General features: G+C 35.0%; 1 protein-coding gene across 1 annotated transcript in view; it reads right to left on the bottom strand.

Annotated features, from left to right (window-relative positions):
* Positions 1-19930, bottom strand: part of musk (muscle, skeletal, receptor tyrosine kinase) — a 36457-nt gene extending 16527 nt beyond the window's left edge. The window contains exons 1-8 of the mRNA XM_039678031.2: positions 19680-19930; positions 12091-12217; positions 11761-11912; positions 11441-11568; positions 11179-11320; positions 10066-10190; positions 3558-3717; positions 1544-1550 (exon numbers count right to left, since the gene is read on the bottom strand). Coding sequence (XP_039533965.2) covers positions 1544-1550; positions 3558-3717; positions 10066-10190; positions 11179-11320; positions 11441-11568; positions 11761-11912; positions 12091-12217; positions 19680-19752 — 914 coding nt within the window. The 5' untranslated portion in view covers positions 19753-19930. The remainder of the gene's footprint in view (positions 1-1543; positions 1551-3557; positions 3718-10065; positions 10191-11178; positions 11321-11440; positions 11569-11760; positions 11913-12090; positions 12218-19679) is intronic.
* Between the last annotated feature and the right edge of the window lie 697 nt (positions 19931-20627).

Genomic DNA, 20627 nt, shown 5'->3' with positions numbered 1-20627 from the left:
ATTAAGGTTTTTGATGAAAACATTCCAGGATTTTCTCCATATAATAGACTTCATTGGAAACCAAACGGTTCAAGGTCCAAATGAGAGTTTCAGTGCAGCTTCAAATGGCTTTAAATGACACCAGACGATGAATAAGGGTCTTCGATTCGATTCGAAAAAAGATTTGTTCATTTTGATGAACGAGTTTGAACAGGAGAGTCACGAATGTTCATCACAGAAAAGAGCAAGGCGAGCATTTGTCCTTACAAAACTTAAACTTTTTAAAAAAAATTTAAATGACCGATCGTTTAGCTAGATAAGACCCTTATTCATCGTCTGGTGTCGTTTAAAGCCTTTTGAAGCTGTAATGAAACTCTCATTTGGACCTTGAACCGTTTGGTTCCCATTGAAGTCCATTATATGGAGAAAATCGTGGAATATTTTCATCAAAAACCTTAATTTCTTTTCGACTGAAGAAAGAAAGACATGAACATCTTGGATGACATGGGGGTGAGTAAATTATAAGTTTTTTTTTGTTTTTTTGTTTTTAAGTGAACTTCTCCTTTAAGATGTTTCACACAATATTTAAATGATGAGACCATTTTTTTAAAAGTATCTTTTGCTCATCAGGATAATATGGTGATATTAAGAGTAATATTATGAAATATTATTACAATTTAAATTAAACTGTTTTATATGTGAGTAATTTATTCCTGTGATCAAAGCTGAATTTTCAGCATCATTACTCCAGTCTTCAGTGTCAAATGATCCTTCAGAAATCATTCTGATGATGATTTGATGATCAAGAAACATTTCTGATCATTATTATCAAAGATGAAAACAGTTGCTTCCTATTTTGGGGAAAAAATAATTTGTAATATTATAACTGTATTTTGTTACTGTTGATCAATTTAATACATTCTTGATGAATAAAAGTATTTTTTTTCTCCCATAAAAAATCTTACTGACCTCAAAAATTGGAATGATATTATTTCATATTTATAATTGATATCAAGACAATTAAGCATATCATCCACCCTAAATATATTTTTTTTTCAGTTTTTTTTTTTACAGTACAGCAAGAGACCAAACCCTAATCCTAACCCTATAGTAAGTGCATGTAGCTCATTATTAATTCTCATTACTTAAATGTATAATTACGCTGTAACATGGACACCTTAAAATAATGTGTGACCTATAATTTTTTTAAATGTGACCTACACATGTTCTGAACAGATTTTGTAAGATTCACGCAGGTAGGATTCATATACTCTTAAAAATAAATATTCCAAAAGAGTATTTTTTTTTTTTTTTTTTTTACAGTTATGCCAAAAAAAGAACCATCCTGCATTCCCCCCAAAAAACTTTCAGTGAATAATTCTGAAACGAACCAAAAGAACCAACAAGAAAATTGTTTTGTTGAACCTTTTTTGCACTATAAAGAACTTTTTGCCCAATGGATGTTAAAGGTTGTCCATGAAACCATAGTTGCCAATAAACAGCCTTTATTTTTAAGAGTGTATATGCTGAAGTACCACTTAAAATGCTGCAAATGTATTCTTACCTCCATTCTATGGTAAAGTTACAGGATCCAGAGACGGCCACCAGAAACAGGCCCGAGAAGAGAGAAAAGCACAAACAATATCTGTTTAATGTCCGGGAGTAACGCATCCACTTTGTAGGCCTGATCATTCTTCTGCCATGCAGTGTTTGGCTCAATATGTGTGTGTGTGTGTGGGTGTGAGAGAAAGAGGAGGACAGAGACAGAACTTGGGGGGTCTTTCAGGACATACAACAGGTGTGAAGTTTAACAGTCTCTCCTGATTTCATTTAAGAATCTCCTTCACAGAATAAACAGTCAGACACACCATCTTTCTTCAAAACGTACACCATTTTTTGGATGAGAAATAAAAGATTAGTCAGGCATTATCACACATATGCACGAGTCAGAAGAACCATGGGAAAATGTGGTAGAAATGAACACATATATTACTCGGTAGGTTCAATAATTAATTCCATATTGCCTACTCGTATTGTGTTCGTTCTCTATAGCTAAAGCGCCACAATACAGCATTTCAAGGCTTCGAGGAGGCAAACGAACAGCTATGCAAACACAAGGCAAGCTGACTGAAACCCTGGCTCCAGAAACACAGCTGCGGAAACTTAGAGAACAGTCTCATCATATTTACACAAAGCAGCCAGAGAAACATATGGCTGAAACAGTAGGTCACAGTGGGTGAGTGTTTACGTTCCCCGTTTCATGGGCCTTTATTAACAGAAGCATCTCAAATTGATTTAGCTAAAATATTATGACTGGTGACATTACAGCATTACATTAATGTACTGTGGCAGTGACCTGGAACAGTAACAAATATGTTCAAGATTTTCTTATCACAACATATTTTCTTTTGTCACAACTTTATAATAATTTATTTAGTTGAGATAACTTATTATTTTGAGTTTCTGATGGTTAAATTTATCTACTTCATTGTATTAACTCACTTTTTCCAGTTCAATCAACTTAAAATTTTAAGACAACCCAGGTTACTTACGTTTTTAAGTTAAACCAACAATATTTTTTTACAGTGTAATCACAACATTTTTTCTTTTGTAAAATCAACTTAAATAATTTATTTAGTTCAGACAACATATAATTTTGAGTTTCTGATGGTCAAATTAATCTCCTTCATTGTATTAACTCATTTTTTCCAGTTCAATGAACTTAAAATTTTAAGGCAACCAGGTTACTTACTTTTTTAAGTTAAACCATCAATATTTTTTTACAGTGGTTATACTGTGATGTACAGTATAGCACAATACTAGTGAAAATGTACCTTGTTATGTATTTCATGTTTTTTAATGAAGTCTTGTATGAATCAAACATACAGTAACAAAAAGAATATTGTAAGATATTATTACAATTTAATAAGAGTTTTCTATTGTAATGTACAGTATGTTAAAATGCAATTTATTCCTGTGATCAAAGTTGAATTTTCAGCAGCATTTTCAGTCTTTAGTGTCACATGATCTTTCAGAAACCAATTTAATATGATGATTTGCTACAAGAAACATTTCTGATTAATTTTAATATATTTTTATAGGAAACCCTGATCAATTTTGTTAGTATTCTTTGATGAATGCAAAGTTTAAAAGTATAGAATGTATTTTGAAACAGAAATATTCTGTAACAAGTCTTTACTGTCACTTTTGATAAACTTAATGTGTGATGAATAAAAGTACCGGAAACTTTAACACTAAAACATACTTTTTTTGTAAGTGCATTTTGTCACTTCGTCATTATAAATTCTCAAAGCATAAACTATAATGACAATTTGGATATCAATTTAAATCAATTATTTAACAGTGACATTTGAACTACTGTATTTTGAGGTACCCAGTCTGTTCATGACAGCTTAACGTCATGACAGCCTTGTTAAAACATCCAATATAAATCAGATTGACAGTGATAAATGTTATAATAAAGGATGTCAAATACTGTTTCACATCTCTATTCATGTGTTATAACCCACATAAGCATTTACTATGGCATATACTTTATACTCAGTACTTCAACTGACCTGAAACCGTTATTTTTGCCGTAGCTTTGACGGAGTTGGCTCCTCCGCTGTGCTGGTTAGTAGCCTGACAGGTGTAGAGAGCTGGTTTATGAACCACTACACGCAGGACAGAGAGTATGACTTCCTCCACCAGCGTCTCCTCCACTGACGCTCCTGAAATCTGCAGATAACAAAACACCATCATCAATAACAGCCTTTATACAGTCACTGTCATGTCTGGTCTCTACATTAGATCAAATGCCAATATGAGCAATATAAAAATACTAAAAATACTATTCAAAAAATTGGGGTCTGTTTTTTTTTTATTTTTTTTAATAAATTTCTGATTTTATTCAACAAGGATACATTAAAGAAGTTTGCAGTTCTTTTGTAGTTTCTTCAAATCAAACCGTATTTAAAAAAAAAAAATGTTTCCACAAAAATATGAAGCAGCACGACTGTTTTCAAAATTGATATGATAATAATCAGAAATGTTTCTCGAGCAGCACATTTTGAAGGATCATGTGACAGTGATCAGTGATGCTGAAAATTCTGCTTTGATCACAGAAATAAATTACATATTACAATATATCCCAATGGAAAACAGTATTTAAATTGTAACAGTATTTTTTTTTTTCAATATTACAGATTTTACTGTATTTCTGACCACATAAATGCAGCCTTGGCGAGCAAAAGAGACCTCTTTCAAAATAATAATATTAATAAACTCACAAATATCAAACTTTTGAACTGTACAATTCTGGCAAGTGATATACTCTACCAAAAATTGTAACAAGAAATTATTATAGCTTAATTAATTTACAATTCAGCTGATGTGTGATCACAGGTGTGCATAGGCTCTTTAAATATAGCTTATCTAATCAATTTCTGTTTAACTAAAGCATTCATGATATTATTTTAATAGCACACAGATTCCATATGTAATTGGGGGCTATTTGTATTTGTAATTATTACAAAATAGCGACGTGTTCTTCACAGTATATGTGCAGAAATGCAGAATAGAATAGAATAGTATAGAATAGAATAGAATAGAATAGAATAGAATAGAATAGAATAGAATAGAACTGATGGGTCATATGCAAGTCGCATGATTATTCCAACAAATATAACAAATCCCTCTATTTATCGTTTGGATGTGTTAAGACTCCTGCTATTTTGCTAATGTGATTTGTTGAGTTTATGAGAACATTATGAGAGCCTGTAGGAATGTCAGTCTCATGCTGCGATCACGCCTCTATATTTGACGAAGTGCGCATGCAGCTGATTTTAGAAGGCACTTCATCAGGCTCAAGAAAACTAATGAGCTGAGAGTCCTGCCAGAATGACACTCAGACGGGGTAATTTTACATTAACGTTCTAATAACATCTCACAGGTTTGCTCTGAGGGTCAGAGGTCAAAGTTCATTTATCAATAATCATCATCAGCGATGACAGCTTAAACTGTTTATCAATAAAATGTTGTGTGTAAAATGATTTTTCTAAATTATTACTTAACATTCTCAGTGAAAAGAGCACTAAAGGCAAAGTACATTAATGTTGGTCCAAGTAATTAGTGGATTAAAAAAAATCCACAAATACCAAAAAAGTTATTGATTTGACATATTATTCTAATAACACATCATTACAATTATATTTATACACATGAAATGTAAAAATGCACATAACCGCAACACTAAGTGTGCATGGAAAAACGTGACTGTAAATTGTTGAGTTTGTATCTTTTAGTCTATGTCATCTATGCTAGCTTAAAACAACAAAAACGTACTTTTTCGATAAGAAATATGTCAACAGAGTTTGCTCATACATCATCGTCAGTGTGATGTGTGGGCAATGTTTAATGGGACTTTATATACTTCTACGGTAATATTAGTTTCTCTCGCCTGGACCCATCCCAACTCATCCTTAAGGGCCAGCCTCATCGACACGACAGCCATAGGCACTGATCCTCAACATCTCGTCTCCAAACCGGCATGATTTCTTTGACTTACAAACAAATACTCTTAATGTTTCTATCCAATTTGTTTTGTAATCACTGTTCCTTCGTTAGCCAGAGGAGAACTGGACCCCGACTGAACCTGGGTTCTCCCAAGGTTTTTTTTCTCCATTCATTCACCTGATGGAGTTTTGGTTCCTTGCCACTGTTGCCTTGGCTTTTGGCTTGCTTAGTTGGGGACATTTAATATTCAACAATATTATTGATCTGTGTTGGATTATTTTCATGTTATCACTGTGAAGCTGCTTTGATACAATCTATTGTAAAAAGCGATAAATAAATAAAGGTGACTCGACTTGACATATACTTGACATCACCAAAATGTACACCACTGACTTAATACCATTTTTAGCGTAGTGCAACAAATAATAGAAAAAGCTGTAAGTCAGTACTTTAATTTCTGTTTCTATGCTGGCTGATGCTAAAAAGCCATGTAGCACTTGATTGTGTTCAAGGTGAAGCTGCCTCCCCCAGAGATTGTGTCCCCTAAGTAGAAATCTCATTTTAAGTGCAATGGGTTGAAGTTGCCTTGCCCAGATATAGGGCCTTTTCTCTCAAAGCAGGAACCTCCCCTATAGTGATAAGGTTGAAGCTGCCTCCCCCAGATATTGGGTTCCCCAAAGTATGAAGCCTCCCTTATTTGTCAAGGTTGTTGCTCCCTCCCCAGATATTTGTGTTTTCTCTCTAAGCAGGAAGCTCCCTTGTATCTCTCTTTTTTAATGGTTTTAAGTAGTGTGCTCTGCTCCCCTTTGAGCTTCGTCCTATCTCTAGAACCCCACGGAAAATGACTTTCACCCAAGATTCGCAAACCCTTTTTGTTGTAAGGCACCTATGGAAGTGCTGGAATGTTGAGATTTTGGAGATTTTAGAGTTTCCTGGGTTGAACTTAGAGTAGTATTCTACCCGTCTCTCGGGTCTTGAAGAAAGGTCTTATGTTCCACATTTCAAGCATGTCCAATCTCTAGAACCCAATGGGAAGTTGCTTCTTCGCCCCAGTTTGCGAACCCTTCATGTTGTACAGCAACTCCAGAAGCACTGGAGTTTTCGATCTGGTTTAGATGGTGATTTCGCATGGATGTACAGTAGCTTGCGCTTTTCGGGCTCCCCTTGATTTGTCAGTCTTCAATATTCAATGTGAGTAGAACCCTTCCCCCAATACTGCGGTTTTATTTAGTGAGTGTCCTCCTGTGAGAAAGCTTGGTGTGATTCCTGGAATCCCATTTCAGATACAGCTATGTTTTTTGCAAGCTCCTCTTAATTAGCGATGTTAGAGCTCCTCAATGTTAAGTGTGGAGTTAAACCCTTCCCCACAACTGTGATTGCTTTCAGTACAGTCTCTAGAACCCAACAAGCGATATTTGCCCCAGTTTGTGAACCATTTTTGTTATAGGGCACCTTCGGGAGTTCTGGAATCTTGAGATATTCGCATGGTACTGATCTTTCTTGAGTGGTTGAAGCTAGATCTCTACTGGCTCCCCTAGATCAGCAGATCTTCAGGGTCAAACGTAGAGTTGTCATTCCATACTGGAGTTAAACCCTTCCCCACAAGTGTGATTCCTTTTAGTACAGTCTCTAGAACCCAACAAGCAATATTTGCCCCAGTTTGTGAACCATTTTTGTTATAGGGCTCCTTCGGGAGTACGGGAATCTTGAGATCTTCGCATGGTACTGCAGTTTCTTGAGTGGTTGAAGCTAGATCTCTGCTGGCTCCCCTAGATCAGCAGATCTTCAGGGTCAAACATAGAGTTGCCATTCCATACTGTTTAGGGTCTTTAATTAAGGCCCTTACTCCACAGTTCCCCTGGCTTGAGCTCGATCCGATTCCTGGAATCACATTCTCTAGACAGCGATATTGAGTGTTAGTAGCTCACACTTAGAGAGTGTATTTTGCAAGTAAGTATTTTGGGTTGAGTGTAAGTGGTATTCCCCTCACTACCAATGTCGTTATACTGAGTCTTCTGCTCCCCAGAGATACCCATCTCTGAGTCCCAATGAGAAGTGGCTTTTTGCATCCCTTCTCATTGGCAAGCACCTTCAGGAGTGCTGGTCTCTTAAGATTGTGACTGTAGTCAGACAGGGCATGAGCACTTTTCTACCGAGGTAGTACCTTTTTTTAGATTCCTGAGGTGTCTAGGGGTAGAACTTGCTCCCCCAAGTGATAGTGACAGGCTAGGGAATTGACTTACTCCCTGACCCAGTATTCCTTTAATAGGTAACATCTAATATATATGGCTAGCGATACCAGTCCTTTAAGTTCTGCCCTTGGGATGAGTACTTTCTTTGTATAGGGTATGATGCTTGGGTGGTAGCCGTAGGGAATGTTGTGAACACTGACAGTCCACCTGTTACCTGAGTTGGGGTATTTTTGACTCTGGCATCTAAGTCCGTGAAGTCCTTATTTGAGTGCTTAGTCACAGCCGATCAGTCAGTCATTCCCCTCAGCATGGCATAGTGGGTATTTGTTCCCCAAAGCGTCTGGTCAGACACAGTGCATGTTCCCATTCAAAAGGGAATGTCTCAATTACAAAAGTAACCCTTGTTCCCTGAGAAGGAACAAGGGTTCTGGCTTGCCTTCTTACGTCTCCTTCAGACAAAGAAGTTGATGACTTGTTCTACAGGCATCTCTTCTACTCATGGTCACACTGGTAGTGACATCTTGGACTTTTGTCGGCCAATGATATTGGGTACTCCTGCAAGTTGCAACATTAAGCAATGACGTACATCTGAGTGAACGAGATGCTGGGAAGTTAGCTAGGGAAGGATCCTAGTTTACAAAAAAATAAAACCCCATTTCAATAGGAAACATATCAACACAAAAGGAAAAAAAAAAGGTTTGCACAAGCATGGAAGCAAATCGTGTGAACATACTAGTGCAGCTGAATACATTCTGCAACAAAAATCTTCAACAGAAAAGCAAGTAAAGCAGCAAGCAAGATCCCATCAATAACCCCTTTTCCACCAAAAAAAGAACTGGTTCGGAACTGGTGCTGGTTCAAAGTTGGTTCGGAGTTGGTTCAAATTGCGAACCGCTTCAGAACCCATTTGTTTTTCCACTGACTAGAGCGCCCAGGGAACGACGTCTTTACGTCAGTGTGTACGTCGCCATGCGTCTTAGATAGAAACGCTTGCAAGTACAACATTACTTTGCGATTATCTCTAACTCGTGTACCAAGAAGGCTTTAAAAACAATTGAAATATGCGAGTCATTTAATCTTTTCATTTGATATGTAATCTTTTCTGATAAGTTATGTACCTCCGTCTTGTGTCTTTTTTCTTTCCATTTATTTGTTCGATATTGTGACTGTTTTCTTCTTTGCTTATAATGTCTTCAATAAAAAAAATACAAAAATAGAAACGCTTGTGTTAACTTCAAGCATAACAATTACAAAGGTGGACTCCATCGTGTTTCTACAAATGTTTCTCTTGGCTTTGCGATCCTTTATTATGATCAGAAAAGATGTTTAGAACACATCTAAACCCGCCCCAGCCCCCGACGTAAGCATGACGTGGTAGAAGAACGGTTCTAGTCCAGCAAAGAGTTGGTGCCACTTTGGAACCAGTTCTCCTGGCCGAGAACCGGTTCTTTGGCTGTCGAAACACAAAGAACTGGTTCGCGCGCAGGCACCGGCTCCGAACCGGCTCTCAAAATGCTTTGGTGGAAAAGGGGCTAATGAGAAGATCATGCAAAACAAAAACGAAACACATAAGGGTGAATAGTGTAGACAGGTTTACAGAAAATAGATTACTTTGGACAGTCAAGGGTTAAACCCTTCTGCATCTCCAACCTCACCGAGAGGTCAGTCTCTGCTTTAGTCCTTACTGCTCACACTGTTGTTACATATCATGGCAAAACATTGAAGTTTCAACCACCATCGCTTAGCCAAACCAATATTTATCTACGCACATCTAAAAAGAAGTATTAAAATATGATTGCCAGTATCCAAAAGAAAACAATGAGAGCACAGCTTGTTCAGATCTACTCTTTACACCCCCTGACAGAAGCCTGAGAAATTTCAATCTTGTACTCTCCAGGATTTAAAGACTTAAACGCTTGTTTGCAGACAATATCTTCACGTAAGACTGCTGATCAGTTTTCGGGTTCTCTTTGGTTCTGTCTACCAAAATCCACATCCAAAAACAATCCCAAATAATGATAACAGTGCAGAGGTGTTTTGAATTCTTTTCTTGATCTTGATATGGCTTACAATTTATTGCTGAGGTCTGATCAGAGCCCTGAGGAATGATTGCAGTTTGAATCCTGATAATAGTGACACCGACCAAAGCATTTACAGAACGCAGGCTCTCATCATTGTACTGGCAGCACATTTGAGATATGCCGTCTGACATTTAACATGAATGAGCTCTGCTCTCTGTTCCAGTAAGATGAGATGAAAGTGCAATTAATTTGCTTCATAGAGCCAAAGCAAACATGACGAGCAAGAGAAATATGGAGAGGAAAGCTGGGGAGGAGAGAGAAAAATGACTGTAGAGGATCTTATAATGTAAATGATTTACCGTATTGCCATTTTCAAGCCAAGTTATTGATGGGATTGGGTTGCCAGTAGCATTACACTCTAATGTAACCTCTGATCCGATCTGAACTTTCTTCTCCTTGGGAACTTTCAGAATCTTGGCAGGAGCTATGGGAGAGACAATGACATATTAGAAAACAGAAAAATATTTTAAAAAGCTTAAAACACATATCAAGTTCTTAGAAATGTACCCTTTGTATACATGTTGGTAAAAAATATAGTAAAAAAAAAAATACTACAATATCAATAATCTATCATAATAATAATAATAAATGTGATGTGGTACAGTATAGGCATTAACTTAAATATAATAAAATATTAGCACATTGTAAAAAGATGCCATCATTTAAAAGATTAATATTGTTAATTTAAAAAATATATATATTGTGCACAAATATCATGACTTGTTAACAAGAAAATAAAATAATTGAGTTTTGGGGAGTCACAACATATGAACTAACTTTGACTTGTCATAAAAAAGTCAAATTATGTCAAAGGTTCTAAAAGACTGGTTCTAACTGTTGGTGGCACCACACCAAATATGTTATTTTCCTTCCACAATTACATTAGAATATTTTACAATTTTCTCATTTTAATGAGCAGTGAAGCTGAAAATACTATTGTTCAAACAAGTAATAATATCTATTACATCAAACTACTTTTTTTGCCAAAGTTATAATTTTCTAATGAGGTGAATTTATTTTATTTTGATATCAAGACAACCCTGACATTTTTTCACTTTACGCCTCCCAAAAATTAAATAATCAATTTTAATACATAAATTCAAATATGCTCTTTATGAAAGAGCCGTTTTAAAGACAATGATTACATTGTAATACACATTTGAGAAACAAATAATAATAATTGAGAGGAATAAGTAGCCTATGAATTACTATAAGAGAGGAATAAATAAGAATAAATTAATAAAAATAGATTAGAAAGACAGCATTATGTCATTGACCTACAAGCATAAAGTGACCCAAAAAGTACACTTGGACACTTAAGTCATTCTTAATTTGTCTGAATGTTATTGCGTTAGAAAAGCTGAATATTACAATAATACTTGAATGAGGAACAAAGCTATTTTTTGACATACCCTGTACTTCAATAGTGACTGGTTTGGAGTAAGCGATTCCAAAACTGTTTCTGGCCACACAACGATACTGTCCAGCATCCTCTTTCTTGATATTGTTAATTTTTAGGGAGCCAGATTCCAAAACTGTTATACGACTATTAACCTACGAAACACATGAATGATGGAGATGTTCAGAAATGTTCACAATGATTGAAAACCATGTACAGACCAATTAAATGAATACCGAGAAGATAATAGTATGTTAAGAAGTAAGATTGATTACCTTAATCAAATCATCTTCTTTAATCCAGGATATTTCTGGTTTGGGATATCCTAATGTTAAACATGGCAACACTGCTTTGGACTCCACAACCAATGTCATGTTCGTAGGATGTCTTTTGATTTGGGGCTCTGAAAAAAAAAAAAAAATTCATGGGACTGATCCTCATACTTAACACAATGCACAAAAAGCAGATAAAATCTTAATTTGGATATTCTATTACAATTTTAAAATTCAGAAATGTCCTTAAATCGTGGATTTTCCCAAATCAAGCATTGAAAAAGCAGTGTTATGAGTTATGAGAGTTGTGTTTTTGAACATACTCATCTTCAGCTGTAAAGCACCACAGCTCTTGGCTGGTTCTCCAACTCCATTGTTAGCAACGCAGCAGTATTCTCCATTGTCCAGATCTTTTACATTGGGAATGATCAGCATTTGGCCATTTTCTCGTATAATGTATCTGGAATCGTAATACCTGCATTCAAAAAGTAAGTGTTGAACATACTTCACATAACATGGGTGTGGAAGTTTGCCAAGGTCTCTTCTGAAACCTCTAAACCAGATTGTTTTGGAGAATTCTTTAAAAAAAAAAAAAAAACTTTACGGATGAGGATAATATTCAAAGAAGGAATTTTCATGAAGGAAGTTCTAACCGTATTGGGTAATTATTCCGTGTCCATGAAATATCAGCTTGAGGGTATGAATCAACCTCACAGATGAAAGTAGCATTATGATCTAGAGAGGCATCCACTGTCTCAACCAATGTTGTGATTCTGGGTGCTGAAATAGAGAATGAAAGATATATTTCTAATCAATCATATTGGTTGCCAATATAAATCATAATGAAATGTTATTTATAAAGTATACAAAGAGGTTGTTGGTTACAATTGTGAAAACAAGTCATATTAATTAACAACATGCAATCACTAGGGTTAGTTTTATGGTTAGTTTTGTGTAATTATTCTTAATTTACGTAAGAACATCTATATGCAATGTGTAACAATTGTGTGTGTTTAATGTGTGTTTATATTCATCCTTCAGTAATCGTGTTATGAAAATAGGACAGGCTTACAAGTCATGTTTTTTTATAATTTGACCTTAAAAAATAATAAATCAGACATTGTAACTGTTGTGAAACTACCTTTTCACAACAAAATATTTGACATTCTGAACACTGCTCCGCACACAGCTGACCTCAGAGAGGCTTCTGATGGAAATAACTGTGAGAATGTAGTGCTGATGTTATCCTAAGAATAAATCCAACTGATAAGAAACACATCCCTTCAGTGACTGGGGGCAGAGTGGAGTTTAGGTCTCGGTACACTAACAAAAACGTTTTTAAAGGTAACATTGTAATTATACTGTTGTTGTTTCACGCTAAAAAAGCTCCATTTCGGACAGGCTCTCTTAAAGCGATAGCTCACCCAAAAATGAAAATTCTGTCATTAGTTACTCATCCTCATGTCGTTCCAAACCATTAAGACCGTCTTTCATCTTATGAATTTAATATATATATATATATATATATATATATATATATTAAATTAAACACAATTAAATAGTATTAGAAACTAATGTGTTGAAATGAGTTGTGTCAAGTCAGCCCGATCTCATGAAAGTTCGTGTCTATGGCACGAATGTCATTTCTCGTGGTATTTATACGCCAAAAACAGTTTTTGCGTGTATTTGGCACGCGATTTTCGCGTACATATGATACGCACGAACTCCCCACCCCCCTCCCCCCTAAACCTAACCCAGGGTTTTTTAGTGCGTACCATATAAACGAAAAAAACACTTTTGGCGTATAAATGCCACGAGAAATGACACTCGTGGTATAGATACGCATCTTCATGAGACTGTGTTGGTCAAGTCTGTTCATAAGCACTGCTATTTGTTTGTCACATGAGCTATGTAGGGTATTTGTAGTCACTAATAAGGGTCCATTTCATTTCATGCTGTCTATTTATGCAACTAGACAGTTCAGGTTTTGGAACTAGAACCAATGAGTATATTACATGAATTTTAGGTTCACAAAGTAATATTTAGTCTATGTTTTAATTACAGCAAGACCAGTCCTTTACTATTATTCTTGTTAAAGCCATTTTGTGTAAACTTAAACTGTATGCCTCTGGATATCACAGTTCTAGTTCTGAAATGTTTACTCTTACAGTAACATAATATTTGTTTTAAGAGTCATTAAAACAGCATTAAATGTTCACTATAAAATCTGTGGTCAGTTTATTGTACTTCCTTGTCTGTTTTGTAATAAATGTTTTAGCTGGAGTTTTATTGTTTAGTCTGGCACTGTTACGTCAAGACACATCAACTCCAGGAACTTCTCGTCTTCTCATTTCTTTTGCAATCACGCTTGATTTTTTTCTTTCTTTTCTTCAAAGGGGAAATACGACAAGATAAATAGGAATAGCTTAACCCACCAGAATTTTCCGTGGAAAAAAAAACAAACAAATATTCACTTTCCAAATCACCCCTTTCAAGGTCATAAGCTCCTCTCACATTCAGAAACTGGACCAAACTGGATGCACTATACTGTGCTCACTAATGTAATTATCACAGGTCCGCATGTCACATATGACACTTGTGCTAATTTCAGATTTGTTATATTATTAGAGAGCGAACAATGTGCTAACTTCCCTTCTCTCTTTTTCTCTTGGGCGCAATCTGAACAGTGTTGCATGACGTGTCTTTGTTCCCATTGCATTTAACTGTTGTTTCAGATGGAGTTGAACTGTGAATCAATCAAGCTACTTGATTATTCCCTTAATGTTCTTAATATAATCACTGAGTAAATTGTGGATTGTTACACTGGTGAAGGCAGAATAGCTGAAATGTTTGTCTTTGTCTCCTGTTTTAAGTCAATCAATTAATTTGTATTATTATTTTAACACAGTCTCATCCCAAGAAGTCATATTACTGACGTCTTGGGACGTCTTTTGACCATACGTCAACATCCGGCTTTTTAGGGTATACCCTTAAACGTCGGTTACTGTACATGACGATCCCGGGCCGCCATACAACTGACGCTTTACCTTTAATGCCGGTTAGGTGACGGGGTGGGTTAGGTCTGGGGTAGGGTCAGGATCCGATAACGTCATCTGACCGACGTTTAAGGGTACCCTAAAAAGGGCGGATGTTGACGTATGGTCACAAGACGTCCCATTATTTAGTGCCGACTTTTTGTATCATCTGAGTAGTAAAACAGGTCTCTGCACAATTAGCTGGGGGAGTGGTGAGTGTTTTTAATAATTGATAATTATTTATGTACTATTATAACATTTATTCATTATATAACATTAAATATAATAATATAACATTACATTTAATAATTGATTATTATTTATATACTATTATAACATTTATTCATTTTATAACATTAGCTTTTATGTTTTATTTTCATTTTTGTTCAAGTTTTAGTAGTTGTAGTACTTCAATACACTTATTTCAGATAATTGCTAAAACAATATTTCACATTTTTAGGTAGCCTAACTTTTTTCATTTCAAGTTTAGTTTAGGTTTTAGTGCTTTTGACATTTATATTTACTTATTTTTGCTTGTTTTTAAATTTCTATTCAGCTTGAATTATTTTTTTTTTCAGTTTTAATTAAACTGAGTAATTTTAGTAGACTCTTTCAATTTAAAAATTATTTTAGTTAGTTGCCAAAACAACACTTCTAGTTTCTAATCTAATATTTTATTATTATTATTATTTAACTAATGATTGAAATGATGATTTTTAATATTTTAAAAATAACATAATAACACAAAATAAAATAATATTTAAAATAACATAATAATGTTTTGCTCTTTCAGTCACTTGGATTTAATGTTAGTTGGTTACACTTTATTTTGATGATCCACTTTAGACATTCTACTAATTGTAAATAGCTTTGCAACAACATGCCAACTAACTCTCAGTATTAGTATACCGTAGTAGGGTTAAATTCCAGGTTAGTAGAATTAGACGTAGTTGCAAAGTTACTTATATTCAGTATAATGTCTGTTGGGTAGCATCACAAAAAATTGTTAGCAGATATTAACCAGACAGTCTAATAATAAGAGTTAGTTGACATGTAGTTGCAAGTTAGTAGAACATCTAAAGTGGACCATCGCAAAATTGTGTTTCTGTCATGGCATATTTCCTTGAATTGTCATCAGTGGAAATTTTTTTTTTGGAACCAGACGGTGTAGGTACTTCTTATAGACCATTTCAAAAGATGTTAACAACACTGGTCCAGAAACACTTCCTGTTTCAGTTTGTAACTGTTTTCTTTATTTCACATGTAAAGAAAAGATCTTAAAGATGTTTGTTTAACTTTTTGATTCAATTTTAAATGTTCTGTTGGTTGTATTTTATCCCAGCTTTTATGTAGTGTTAAAAAACTGAAACAAGAAGTGCTTCTGGACCAGTGTTGTTTACATCTTTTGAAATGGTCTATAGCTGGGGCTAACAGGGCTAGCAACTAGCAAAACAAGGATTAAACTTGTCGGCCTGCTGGCCTCACATTAAGGTCTGCCAAGAACTGCACAAAACTCCTCTAAAACCATTCCAGGAGACCAGGTGAGCACTTCAGGTCAGTTCAAACCTTTTTTATTTCAGGAGGGAATGCTAAAATTTGTCTTTTTAAGTCTTCTCAGTCTGTATGCTGATGAGTGATAGCAGTGAAGCTTGAGCCTCATTCATTTACACCATGACTATGCAAACCGTGTTTGCTGTCGGCTGCGTTTTCTCACGGGGATGCATTAGCACTCCACAGGAACACAACCTGCCAATTTCCCAAGTGTGAATCAGCGGATATATCACCTGTTCCTCGCAAGAGCATCCAAGGACATCATCATCCCTGACCTGTTAGCAACTTAAGATGCTGCTTAGGGTTTTGTGTAACAGTCTCACTCCTTACTAATTCATTTTGATGTAAACAAATTACTTCAATGAACTGTTATTTTGTTCATAAATTTAAGAAAAGTTCTAGCATCATTTGTTTGTGGATGCCATCTTTGATAATTTGTTATCTGACAAGCACCTTAAGTGTTCAAATATTTTTATTGGAGGCCTATATAAAATATTGAATACTTTTTTTTTTCTTCTTTTTTAGGAACAGATACTTGAATGATGGTAAAAATCTAATTTAACTACAACGATCACTAGTTCAAGGAAGGTCTTGATGAACTATGAAGATGTTTGTATGCTATTTTACATTCATCTTTCTTTAGTGTGTAATGTTGCTGTTTGTGCATGAAAAAAGGTCTTAAAACACAGGGAGTTATTCTCCATGCCAATGTTTCTTAACTCCCTGAAATGCATCCATTGTAGCCTTGAGTTTTCTTCCGGGAACAAACGCGCCACGATATTCTCAATTTAAATAATTCCTGCCCAAGGCATATGCAAAATAAAGGGGCGAGACCTGCTTGAGTTGTGTTAGTAACTCACAACACAGTGGTCCAGCCAACCAATCAGAGCCCATTGTACTTTTCAGGAAGAAGGGCTTCATGGAGACAGGAACTAAACAGGGCTGTGTTACCCTGTTAGCCAACTATATTCACAACTGTTCAAATCTGTTAGCAATGAGCGTTAAAGGAAGACTGGGAAGAGAGGTGCTGCAACAATGTCAAATGTGGTGGTGGGAAATATTTTGTTTTTTGAACAGTCAAGCATTAAAACCTACTCTATTAGAGCCCAAAACACCAATATTTTGAGAAAGTGCATAAAAGGTCTTCATTAAGGATTTATTGTGCCATGAATGTTAGTCTTGGTTACTTTTGCTGCAGTTTTTATTACTGTTGTACATCAGCATTGTCCAGTTTCACTGGTACCTTACTGTGTGAATGACATTTGGTGTGATCCCAAGGAAGACGCACTGTATGCAGTGGGTGAGAAGGAACATTAATTCCCTTCCGCAGGTCACTGACAGCCAGATGAGGTGTAGAACAGCTACTGATGCTATTAATTCGACTGAGGTAGTGTGTACGTCAATATCAAATTTATACCTAACCATCTGATCGCATAGCATTTTGGCATCATCTGTTGAGAGAGTGATTTATAGCAGTGGTTCTCAACTGATTTTGTTCCAGGATCCAAGTGGACATTAAGTGGCGACGCTACCGAATGTAACCTACAATTATTGCAGGCTAGGTATTATTTCCTTTGACCTTTCATAGTTAATGGTTTGTTAGGATGAATGTATGTCAATGTACCAAACAAATGAATTTGTGCCAAAATAAGATGATTATTAGATGCAACTTTTGTGCGTAAACAATAAAAATAAACGAGGGATGTTTTCTTTTGCCAATTTTAGACCATGTATCCAATTATTCCCAATTCCATGTTAAATGTTTATCAATTGCATTCAGAACAGACCAGCAACTAATTAAGACTTAAATATATTTTTACATATAAGAGTTTTGTCAATAAATGACCCATCTGTTGAGAACCATTGCTTTAGAAAGTCATAGTAAACTTCCTTTAAAGTCATTTTTGGTCAATGTTAAGCAATTGTGTGCTTCTTCTTTTATATATTTGATTGAAAGAAAATAAAATTTCCACCACTGTGTTTCTGGCTATTTTAAATATTCCACATCCAGCAAGCACAGCATCCCACATGCATCAAATACATTACCTAGCAATGCCACGCTCAAAGAATCTCAATCAATATTTTCCAACAAATCATTCCAAGGTGTCACTGTGTTTGCTCTAAGTAGAACAATTGATTTTAGCATGCGGTCCAAAACCAATATGCCTTACTTATGACATCATAAGTTATTTTAAGATGTCGATTAGTAACCGCATGAATGTAGGAAAAATAACTTAGGGCGTGCAGTGTATCTTCCCCATCTGGAATCCAAAATTATCATAAACATTTCCAGTTGGAAGACATTGAGGTTCAAAGCTCTGAGGTCACAACTATGCTTTAAGCTTCACCAAAAGTCATACTGTATGTCATATATTATAGCTCAGGCTTGACGTGACCTCGCTATTTAAATCATAATTACACAAATCGATAATTACACCCATCTGTCAATGATTCTGAGATTGATACTGTAAAACATTGAAAATGATTTACAATTCTGCTCTGTATGTAATGGCTTCTGTCAAATGCTCGAACCAGACTATAATAAATGTTTATTCAATGTGGGTGCAAATAAAAAAATGTGAGAAAGCTTTCTTTGACTTGATTTGAAAAAGAAAGGTTTGAAGCGCTTGAACATGGTGTGGTGTGCATATTCTGGAACGAACATGCTGGAAGCTTTTGTCCTCTGCTTTAATCTATGATGACACAAAGTATTTGTTATGAATGGTCATTGATACGGCTATTATTAATACAGCAGGAAATGAGTCAAAAACAACTCCGTTCATAACAAACTTTTGACACTTCATCCATTACTGTAAATATTGCCTTGAATATCTTATGTAGTGCGTTCTATGTGTATGTGCATTTCACACACTTTAAACAAAATGTCACTTCCTTAAATTTTTAACTACAATGAACTTACTGTAGATGTTTAAGTCATTTCAACATAAATTGTATTAAACTGACTTAAATCTTGAGTTGAATGAGTTGAATCTTATATAACTTATAAAAAAAGTTGAAAATTGCTTAACTTGTTTAAAGCAATGTAAAAACGCATGTTGTAATTACTTGTTGATCATCTATTTTCAGTGTATTTTGCTGAATTGTGTCAAAAAACATATATATATATATATATATATATATATAGTTATATACAATTATGTAGTTCTGACATACATATATGTATATGTATGTATATGTAAAAAGTATATATATATATATATATATATATATATATATATATATATACATATATATATATATATATATATATATATATATATATGAAATATATATAATTGTATATATATATATATATATATATATATATATATATGTACTTTTATATATATATATATATATATTGTATAGAAAAAAGTAGAAAATAGATAGATAGATAGATAGATAGATAGATAGATAGATAGATAGATAGATAGATAGATAGATAGATAGATAGATAGATAGATAGATAGATAGATAGATAGATAGATTGATTGATTGATTGATTTGAGAAGAGCATTCCAAAGAGTATTTTCATAGTGTACCCACACTTCACCAGATCTGAATTTCTCAATAATCAACAAACTGCTTTAGTTCACCATGTGGTCAATGCTTACACAACTCAAGTTAGTTATTCACAATGAGAAGCCATGACTCACCTCTCTGGATCCCTTCACTCAGGCTGAAATATGCCAGAAAAAGTATCAGTGGAATGTTTTTGAGGACCTTCATGTTCACCTTAGAACGTTCTGCTTCAAATCAGCTTTAAAATCCATTTGTCAGCCTCATATCAAAGCTGTGAAACGAAGTCCCTGCAGATAGTACAGTATGTGTGTGTGTGTGCTGCAGACAGGCCTGCGATCTGTTGGAGTCACTGTGCTCGTGTGGTTAGCTGAAGATAGACAGGACCAGCTGCTGGATATGCTTACAGTGATATGAGGGGGACGAGGTACAGAAAGTGCCCAGAAAATACCAATAATGCCATTTTAATATAAGTTTGTATGTTTACTGACAAAATTCAGAGCTATGATTTAGCATGAACAATTTACCATATGAATGTCATTGTAGGAACTAAATCCCTATCTCAGTCTGTGCTAATTTCACTAGGAGCATTCAATATATAATCTACACTGCACAATAAATAACGTAATATTACTATTTTTTAAATGCCTCACTTCACTATAGAGGTTTATTTATTAGACTTGTTTTAGTGGTATTTGCAAATTTCACACAATTCCTTTTGGACTCATGTTATGAATCCACTGCTGAATCATATAGATAAATCATATTTATTGAAATTCAGTGTGAGAAGTTATGTGTTACACTATGTGACTTGGACGGCTCTCAGAAACGCACGCCTGCCCTCCCTCACTCATAGCAATAGCATGACAGACACAGCCTTTGCATTCAAGTCTTCTTTGTATGGAAGGACCCACCTGTTGCTCACTGACCCGTATGTACTGATTTATTTTAAGCTGGAGAGTGACATTTCCCAAAGTGACTGTTTATGTCCCCATCCTCTGCGCCTTTGCCTTTTATGGTTATTTGCATTAGAAAATGTTATCCTGAGTGTGTACAATGCACAATATGCAATCTGCTAATTTTCA

This window comes from Pimephales promelas, chromosome 23, assembly GCF_988280905.1.
Source record: "Pimephales promelas chromosome 23, fPimPro1.hap1.1, whole genome shotgun sequence".
Classification (NCBI taxonomy): domain Eukaryota; kingdom Metazoa; phylum Chordata; class Actinopteri; order Cypriniformes; family Leuciscidae; genus Pimephales; species Pimephales promelas.
Note: the sequence above shows the minus strand (reverse complement) of the source record. Positions and strands in the feature narration are given on the sequence as shown.